General features: G+C 31.9%; 1 protein-coding gene across 2 annotated transcripts in view; it reads left to right on the forward strand.

Moving 5' to 3' along the window:
* Window positions 1-9,294, forward strand: part of LOC134693098 (uncharacterized) — a 36,171-nt gene extending 26,877 nt beyond the window's left edge. For both annotated transcript variants that reach the window (XM_063553805.1, XM_063553804.1), the window contains exon 9: window positions 132-9,294. In XM_063553805.1, the coding sequence (XP_063409875.1) occupies window positions 132-6,679 (6,548 nt within the window). In that variant the 3' untranslated portion in view covers window positions 6,680-9,294. The remainder of the gene's footprint in view (window positions 1-131) is intronic.
* The last annotated feature ends 1,100 nt before the right edge of the window (window positions 9,295-10,394 follow it).

Genomic DNA, 10,394 nt, shown 5'->3' on the forward strand with positions numbered 1-10,394 from the left:
TTCTTATCATATTGTGATTAACATTAAGAATCAAACTTGGTTCTAAAGATTAATGAGATTGAAGGGAGTTGAATAATAAACTTTAAACAACATTCAAAAATTTTCATGTAATTTTTGTTTGTATTTTCCAGCTGACAGACCGTATGATTGTTCCATATGTGGAAAGACTTTCCCAAATGAAACTAACCTGAAAAAACACATGGTGATTCATGTTGGCAGTACCGTCCATTGTAAATATTGTATACAGAAATTTAGTCATGTTGGAACATTACGTAAACATATCCGTCTTGAACATCCAATAAAACACAAGGAGAGAATGCTTAACTTGCTAGAAAGTCGGGACCAAGGTGGCACGGAGGCAGCCATGAAATTACGTAATTTATTGAAACAGTTGAGGGATTTACAGGAGACGCCATTGGAAGATTTGATGGATAGTACAGAGAAAGATTGTAATACAGTCGAAAAGATTAATACCAAAATTGAAAGTAAAGTTCCTGCTGATAGTGACCAGGGCCAAAGTTCAAGGTTCAAATTTTCTTGTGTGGTATGCAAGAAAAGATTTTCTGCATATGTTAACATGTGTCGACACAGAAGAATGGCGCATAGAGATTACAAAGAGACTGCAATTTCTAAAAATGATGAAAGTTCAACAGTTGTACCAAACATGTCAGGAGTTCAGAGTGATGACAAATCAAGAACACTGCTTAAATCTGAGAAATCAGGCCTGAGGTTAAAAGAACCTGAGAAAAAGAAAACAGAAGAGGAGCCTACAAATGAAACGCCAGAATCTATACAAGAGTTTTATGCTAATGTGGCATCAAACATTGCTGACAATTTAAACAGTTACATAGACGGAGGACTAGATTCTTTAAGTAATTATAAATCTTACATCAATATAGACAACTATGATGCAGAACCAGAAGTAAACACTGAAGAAGGAAGTAGTGACGAAAAGGTAGATGTTAAATGGGAACAGTTTAATTTCCCACCAAATTATAATTCAAAATTAATCTATGAGAATTTCCAATTTATTGAACAAAAGTATGAAGACGAGATGAAAGCAGGTTTAGAGAGTAAAATAGATAAATCCGTGTTTGATGATTTAGCACCTGCTTTGTGTACAAGAAGGAGGAGCTCTTCAGAATGGATTGCATTGGCTGAATTTAGTAAAAATGATAGTAACCATGGTGACAGCCCATTGACTAAGGAGTATGGGGAAAACAAACAGAGCATTGATAACAGCGCGAAAAATAATGAAGTAAAAGAACAAAGAGATGAATCAATTGAAGATGTTAAAAGTGATAATAGTATAGAAAAAATAAATGATACTGAAAGAAACATAGACAGCACTGTTGAAAATGAAGAATGTCAAATGTCTGCTGCAAAATCAGATGAAACTAAAGGAAATGAAAAAGAAGAATATAAAAGTTCAAATAAAAAAGAAGAAAATAAGAATGCAAATGAAAAAGAACAAAATAAAAATGCAAATGAAAAAGAAGATAAAATGTCTCCTGAGAAGGCAAATAATACAAATGACCCTACTGGTGGTTTATCAGAAAATGAGACAGTTACTGTCAGTGGCAAAACACATGAAAACATAAGTTTACAAAATAAAGATAAATCAGAAGGGGAGGGTACAGCAGATTCTGAGATTGGTATAAAACAAAGTGTTGATAAAGAAGGAAATAAGTCTTCAAATTTGTGTCAGACTGCTACAAAATATTTCTCTGAAGAGACAGAAAGAAGTAAATGTCTGGATGAGTTGTCAAACTCGGAGGCTGTTTGTATGCAAGAAAATGTCAGTTCATGTCATGGACAAAATTGTGAGAAGGGATCAGAAGAACCTAAATTGATGGTTAAAATTTTAGGCAATCTTGAAAACATTGAAGTAAAAGAAACAAATGACCATCAAGACTGTGATATATCTCAGCAAAGTGTTGAGGCAGTCTCTAAAACATTAGAACCAAAATGCTTGGTAACACATGAAACATGTGAACCCAATACATGTAATACATCTTACCAAGATGGCAGTCAAACAGTCTGTGATCCATCACTGAAGTCTAGTGTGAAGGCTCATCTTGGAGAGTCAGAACAAAGTAAACAGGCATCACATTTACAAAATGAACGAACAAAACCAGAATCAATAAAATATATCCATAAAAAACCTGGTGATGCCATTAAACATGCTGATTTATTCTTTATAGATTTACAGAGACAAGGTCAAATGTTAAACGGTCAGGGGTTTGGAACAATGAAAACTTTTCCCCAGGTAAAACCTGACATTAAGAGTGAATCGGATAGCTTATGTTGTGACAGAAAGGGAGATAATTCACTCAAAGTGAATGATTCAAAGGGAGATAATTTACCTCAAGATAATTTGGATTGTAAACAACATCTTAAGTCTATTGAAGATAAAGATGGAAATAAAACAGAATGTCTTGAAACTACAGGGAAAATAATAAACAATGATATGTGTCAACTTAATTGTTTAACCGAAAAATCTTTAGACGTAAAATCCACAATAGGAAAAGAAAATGAAATTGCAGTCTTAAATGCAGAGAAAACTGAACCAGAGCTTAATAAGACTCTTGGTGGTGCTTATATACTTGATGCTAGTCAGCTAATTCAAAAATTAGCAAAAGAAGTGGAAAAAGCACAAAACACTTCTAATGGTCCAATAGATGACTTCAATTTAAAAACATTAGCCCATATAGCTGATGCCCTGAAAGAGACAAGAGATTCTGAGAGATTTTCAAAAGAAAGTATTCCAACTGTTGTTAATGACATCATGGAAAGCTATGAAACACTAGTGCCCAATGATAAAACTAGCAAACCGGTTCAGGAAATTAAACTAGGTGAAGCAAAGCAAGAAACATTAGATATGAAATCTAAGGTTCAATTTGAAGAAACAGAGGAAGACAGCAGTGTTAGTAAACAGAAAGAAAATAATGACAATGCAGCAACAAAGATAATTGAGATTGCAAGTGGAAGTAATATCAGTGAAAGTTCTGGAGTTATGTCCCTTGAACTGTTCACTGACTCAGATAATGAGTCTGAAGATATTTTTACTGGTTTAGCTTTGTCTAAGAAAAATTCTACGGCTACAGGAGAGGAAATGAAGTTATTTGATACACATGATGACGATGATTACACAGAACGTAGTCCATTCCATGATTATGAACAGATACAATTTGGAAAACATGGGATAATATTTTACGTTTGTTCAGTTTGTAAAAAACAGTTTGAAGATGGAGACAGACTTCTCAGACATCAATGGAAAAAACACCCTTCCATTTATTGCCATTATTTACAGGTGGAACAAGGGCATGGAATTGAATATTTGTTTTATTCTAAGCCTTGTAATAGAGGTGTACTAGGAGTCACAGGAAAGGCGTTAGAAAGTGTTGGTGATCAGGGAACGTACCACTGTACACGATGCCGAGGAACATTTAAAAGTGTGGATAGATTGAGAATTCATATAATTAATTGTGCTCCTAAAGTAGAGGGAACAGAATCGTCAGAAAATAAACCAAAATTTAAGAAAAAATATCGTAAACATCATAAAGTGCTAATAAAAAATGAAGTCAGTTCTCCTGTGAAAATGAAGAAAGAGACTTCCATTTCTACTGATGTTAGATGGTATGATACTTTATCTAAACCAAGAAAACAGTATTTGATTGGTACAAAAAATGTTAAACCTTTAAAGATACAAGAAAAGATGGAGTTTGATCCATTGAAGGTCAATCGAAGGAAAAAAAGTGCAGAAATGGCTTATAATCCGTTAAATCATATACGACGCAGAGAGCTGACGGAAATATTAGATACTCACCAATGTAGAGGTTGTGGTGTTAAATTTAATTCTATATCATTATTGGAGAGACATGTGAAGAAATGTGATGGCAAGGACAAATTTAAGGATTTGAAGGTCATGAAATCTAGTGTGAATGACACATTTCACCAAAAACAAAAGCATACTTGCTTATATTGTAATCGTGGATTTTCTTATCCAAAAACACTTATGAATCATTACAAAGCATTTTGTTTAGTAAAAAAGGATAAAGTTTCAAAAGGTTTTCTAACAGAGAACGACAAACAGCAAGAATCAGCAATGATGATGAAACTTAAACAACAAGAGGAAGACCGATGTTTCACAGATATTCCAGAGGAAAATGTCTCAGGAAAAAAAGGTTGGCCAAGAGGGATGAAAAGAAAATGGAGAAGGAAAAATCATTGCTGGACATATATCAAGAAACGAAAGCCCTCAACAGAAGAAATGAAAAACGAAAAATTATCAGAAGAATCTAATATTGATCTTGCTGATGAGAATGAAAAAAAACAATCATTGCAATGTAGCTCTGAGTCAAATGAAGGGAATAATGATGAATCTATACCCAAGTCTGAAACTGTTTCACCTAAGAAGGGTGTCAGTAATAATAACTTTATGTTAGGAAGTCCTACAAAAACTAGCAATAAAACTCATTCAAGTTCTGTATCTCCGAAAAAAACTAGCAGCAAGATTAAGTCAGATTCAGTAACTCCTGAAAAGGATGGTTGTAAAATTAATTCAGATTCAGTTATGGAAAACAAACTTGGCAACAAGAATAATCCTGGGTCTTTGACTCCAAAGAAAACTGACATTTCAACAACTCCAAAGAAATATAACAGTGGCAAACAGAAGGCCGAAAAACAAACATCACCACAAAAATTGAAAGCTACCAAGAGTCCTTTATCTTCCAAGAAAAAGCTTATTGATCAGAGTGTAGAAGTTCGTCAAAAAAGGAAATATATTAAAAAGAAAATATTTACATTTGATGATGTCAAGAAAGTTCGTAAAAAAAGAAAAAGTTCTGAAGAGTCAATCCAATCAGTTATAGATAGTGTTGCAAACTGTGACAATGTTACCATGGCAACAGGATCAAAATGTGATGACGTAACCTTGACTAAAACAGTAAAAAGTCAGGTCACAAAAAATAGTATAATAAAAATGAAAAAGAAAGTTGCCAATGAGGATACTAAGGAAGAAAAGATTGAAGCTGAGGAAAGCAACACTACAAAGGGAGATAATACTACTACAAAGGGAGGTAACAATACTTCTCAGGAAGATGAAGAACCTACAACAAAGAAAAGCAAATTGTCTGTAAAAAGTGTGAAAAGCAATAAATTAAGTTTATCAGAAGCTAAAACAAAGGTCAAGGTTAAAAATTCACCTTCTAAGACAAAGACAGTTAAACAAACAAAAACATTTGAACCATCAAAGGGAGGTAAATCTATTAAAGGTTTAGGAAAAAAATCAAATACCATGAATAAGTCAAAAGTTTTATTTTATCCACAAAAAAGGTTGAAAAAAATTAAAAGGGAACTTTCACAAAAACTTGAAGTTGAAATGAAACAGCATGATGTATCAGTAGAAAATGACGTTAATTCTAGTATACAGAAAAAATGGTTGGAGATCAAATCTGATTTGGCAAAAAATATAGAAACTGCTTTGCAGAATGTGTCAGTTGACCTTGGCATTCCTGTTTCACATGTTATAGATCATGAATTTCAAAACAGATTAACGAAACAGCAAAGAATGGAAATGAAAAAGAAGTTGAATGAAATTGGATCGCAATTATTTTCTGTAATCGAAAAACAATGCAATAAGCCAAAACCGAGGAAATTATCAAAAAATAATGCAATTGTTAAATCTAATCAAAACCTCAATGTTGAAGGTAATACGGACATTAAACAAGATATCAATCAGTCAAAAGATAATATTGTTTCAGAAAATACTAGTAGTGAAACAACAGAGCCTTCAAATTGTGAAGTTAGTTCTGATAAAGAAACGGAGGACACAACTTCTGCAAAAACTTTTCAAAAGAAAGCAATAATAAAGATTACTTCTAATTTTGTTAAGGTTAGCAAAGGAAGTGTGAAAAATTCTCCAAAGAAAGGCATAACAAAAGTGGATGATCTTGACATTGCTGGGAATAAACTAAATACATCTAAAACATCATGCAAGAAAAATATTCCAGATAACCCTTTGACTTTGGCCTCTGTCAAAACAATGCCTTCTGAGAAAGGAAATTTATTGCTGTTAAAGAAGAAAAGTGTTAATGTAATTGATTCACCAGACAAAGTGGTAGCAGCAAGGTCAAATCTATCATCACAAGGTCATGATGACCTGGAATTAAACAAAACTAGGCAAACTGTGAATGATAAATCAAATGAAAAAAATCTCGAAAATCTCAAAGACAAACAACATTCTGAAAGTCCTCAAAACAACGACAGTGGTTCATTACAGAAGGAAATAAGTGTGCCAGCAAATAAGATCAATATAGTTCCAATATGTAAAAGTGATTTGAACATATGTCAAAAGAAGTCTGGTAATCTAGGCACATCTAACAAATCCAAATCAGAGTTACCTCCCTTTAAGTCAACACCTTCAAAGGAGGATAGCACAATACCAAAGAAAAAAGTCCCTATATACAACCAAGAAATAAATACAAAAACAGCAGATAAGAAAGACGCTAAAACTCCACAAGCAAAAACTATTTTTCTCAAAGCTGTTGATAGTGATCTCAAAAGGAGGCTTGAACTAGCTGGGCACATTCCATATACAAAGAGGAAACCAGATATAAAAATTGTGCAATGGAATACTAAAAAACAGACAGGGAATCAGTCAAGGGACAAGTCATGAAAGGATAGAGCTATGACAAGAACATTTATACATTTAATGAAACTTGTCTGAAATAAGAGCAATTTAATAATGCAGAATTAAAACATTAATGTCAATGATTGTATAGGAGGGTTGGCTAAGATTTTATCATGTTGAATTTTTTACTCCTTTTAGTGACAGACAAATTATGGCATTCATTGCTTTGAACCATTCTTAGAATGTAAAATAACTCACTTCAAATATTGCTAAGTGATAATTTCTAACTACAGTGTGTTTTTATCATTGGAAATCCTTGATTACTAGCAAAATTTCTGAATGGAAATCCTTGATTACTAGCAAAATTTCTGAATGGAAATCCTTGATCACTAGCAAAATTTCTTAATGTAATTAATGTGATTTCAAAGATTTTATGAAGAAAATCACAACTGAAATTTAAGAATGTGAGTTTTTCATTATTGCAAACTTGAATAGATGCATTTTTTAGATTAATCACAATAATTTTGAATTTACATTAACATTGGATCATTTCAAGTTAACATATAGAGAGGGGAAAAGTCATTTAATTTTTTCCGAAATTTCACACATCTTTAAATTTAAATTGAAGATCAATATTAGGTTGTGGACTGTCGCAATATTAAAAATCTATTTTTGATGAGACCATAACATCTGTGATGAAATATTTTTGTTTTTATGGAGGAACAATATGTTGTTTTTATGCCCCACCTACAATAGTAAAGGGGCATTATGTTTTCTGGTCTGTGCCTCTGTTTGTTCGTCTGTTCGTTCCTCCCACTTTTGGTCCTTATGATATGATCTTTCAAATTTTAATTACACATTAAAGTTTTGACCCAAATTTCACGGTCCACTGAACATGGAAAATTATAGTGCGAGTGGGGCATCCATGTACTATGGACACTTTCTTGTTGTTTTTGTTTTTATATTATAATGTGGGTTTGTTTTTTTGCATTTAAATACTGTTTGTTTGTTTTGTACTTGTATTTAAGTTTAAAATTCATATTAAATCGAGAAAAAATTTCTTTGATCAAGTCTAATTGAATGAAAGAATAAGATGATATTATGAGCTGTTCTGTGTATGTATATTTTGGAAATCTCTACAAGCATTATGAGATGACAGTTAATTTTGTAATTTCCTGATTCACAACATGCATAAGGTAGAAGATATTTCGATAATGTTTTAACATGTGACCTTATCATGTGACTTCTCCTTATCATGTGACTTCTACATTGGTTATCCTTGGCAGATTGCTTTGGTTCACAACACCTGTAAATTCAGAAATTATTGCGAGGTTTTTCATTCATGTGAATAATCATGATAATGCAATTGGGTAAATATCATATTAATAAGAACTGGCATTCTCAATTCTAATAGGTTGTCTGTATGCATACTTTCATGAAATTGCAATAAATATAATCTCACATTTATGTTTATTCTTCAAAAATCACAATAATAATAGAACACAAATAATTTGCTATATTTACAGTATTGCCAAACATTTCATCGCTCATTTTGAATTATTTGATTACAAAATACCTTACATCAGTCACTGCATGGTCACATGATGTCACTGCATGGTCACATGTTCAGTCACTGCATGGTCACATGTTCAGTCACTGCTTGGTCACATGTTGTCTTTTATTTGTAATTTTTTTATGAAACAAGTGTCAGATTTTGATGTCAAATACTGTTGGATGTATTTATACCTTGCCATTATACAGTCAATACATAAATGTATGTCTGCACTTATTGTGATAACAAAATGCTTTGCTACTGAAAAGGAAATATTAAATAGCAACTCTTTCTTAAAGAGAAAAACTAAAGATAAATTGTAAATGTGTTAATTATTAATGGATACTTGTTTGTAAATGTAACTGAATATGGTTGAAATACAAGATGTACATTGAATGTGATAAATATTTTATTAACCCCATCAATGAAAACAGTAATTTCCTATGATGTACCTGCATAAATATAGTCCACAACTATTTGTCCTTATGTTCAACATCTGTGTCCAGTTTGTTGATTTTAAATGTGCCATATTTTTTTTAATATCTACAATTTTCTCTGAATATAAGCTTCATAGGTTTCTTCTATTGATACTTTGATATAAAAGCTGTTTGTTTTGGACCATCAACCACCCATTATCTCAAGCATTCCAAATGATTTAAGGTGGATCATAATTATTAAGTAAATGTTTTTTGAGACAGAATTTTCTTATAATTTTCCAAAATGAAGATTTTACAATGCCTTTTTCAAAAATATGATAAAAAGTGTTGGTCACCGTGCTATTTTTCACGCTATAAGTCGTTGAAAATTGCTTAAATTTGGTTAGTTTGTTCATGTAATAACACATAAGAGTGCATAAAAAAAGTTCTATAGAAATTTAAAATAAATTGTGAGAAGATAGGTTTCATAATATGTTTTAAGAAAATAAAAAGAAAAGATTGTGTTACCGAACTTGTTTTGTTGCCACATGTAAAAATATCAATTTTCCCTATCAGCTCAGTATAAATTTTGTACTAAATGAGTTATCTCCCCTTACATGGCTCATTTGAAAAAAATGATTTTAAAAACCAAAAAGGTTGATATTTGTTAAAATGTTTTGAATAATACAATACATGAATCTACCTTGAACTTCTTAAGTTTCAATGACTCTTCTACCACTGCCTATTCTTAAATTTCAAATTACATTTTCTGACTGCAAAATGTTTCACAAATGTCCCATAATTTGTATTGCAGCCTCCTTCTGATTTTAACTTATCATTCTGTTGTATTTTGAATGTATGAAAAGACTATTTCACAAGCATCACATACTCTATTTTACGTTGTCAAGATTTTGTTGTATTTTGTATGTATGTACATGGGATTATGTTGGATGTTTATCATATGTATGTAAAGAAGGGTAAATGTATTAATCAGATTTTTTAAGTTGTTCAAGTATATATATATGAATGTGAAACATTAATTAATTGCAAAATTTCCATTAATGAATTACAATTTGTGCCTTGTTAAGGATAACATGAAAATATAATAAAATATTGACGTTAATTTGATTTATTATATGTTTTAAGGTGGTACCCAACACTTTCACTAAAATTAATTTCGTGCGTTTAATTTTCATAAAATTTTGACACTGTATTCACTTTACCCTTTAACAAAAATATAAAAATTTAAAAAATTTTGAACCAGCCGTTTTGTCAGAAAAATTACACTGGTTATATAGCAGTTTGACAAACACCAATTTTGATCATTGAGAAGCTTAATATTCCCTCTACAACACAACTGTCAAGAAGACCGCGGGACAGGCAACGTATCGGAAGTCACATTGTATCTAAGGTCGACATCACATGGCGACGTCACCTTATCTTTTTCTTGGTTACTAGTAAACGTCAAACTACAAAGCTGTTGTGTATTTTATCAGTCATATTATAAGATACCGTCCCCACAACAACGTAATTAAAACGTTTTGCTGACTTTACAGAGTTATCTCCCTGTAGTGTTAGGTACCACCTTAACTTTTATTTTTTGACATAGACTAATAATATTTGATATGAAGATGTTATTTCACAAGGTGGATTGCAGGCTGCAGTATCCTTATGTCCTCATTTCACCTTTACCTTCAACTAATAGGTTGAACAATCAAATTCTGAAGACATTTCTTGTAGGGCCAATTTGCCGGTGAGACAAAGGGATTACAATTCTGTGGTCACAAAAACA

This window comes from Mytilus trossulus, chromosome 12, assembly GCF_036588685.1.
Source record: "Mytilus trossulus isolate FHL-02 chromosome 12, PNRI_Mtr1.1.1.hap1, whole genome shotgun sequence".
NCBI lineage: Eukaryota > Metazoa > Mollusca > Bivalvia > Mytilida > Mytilidae > Mytilus > Mytilus trossulus.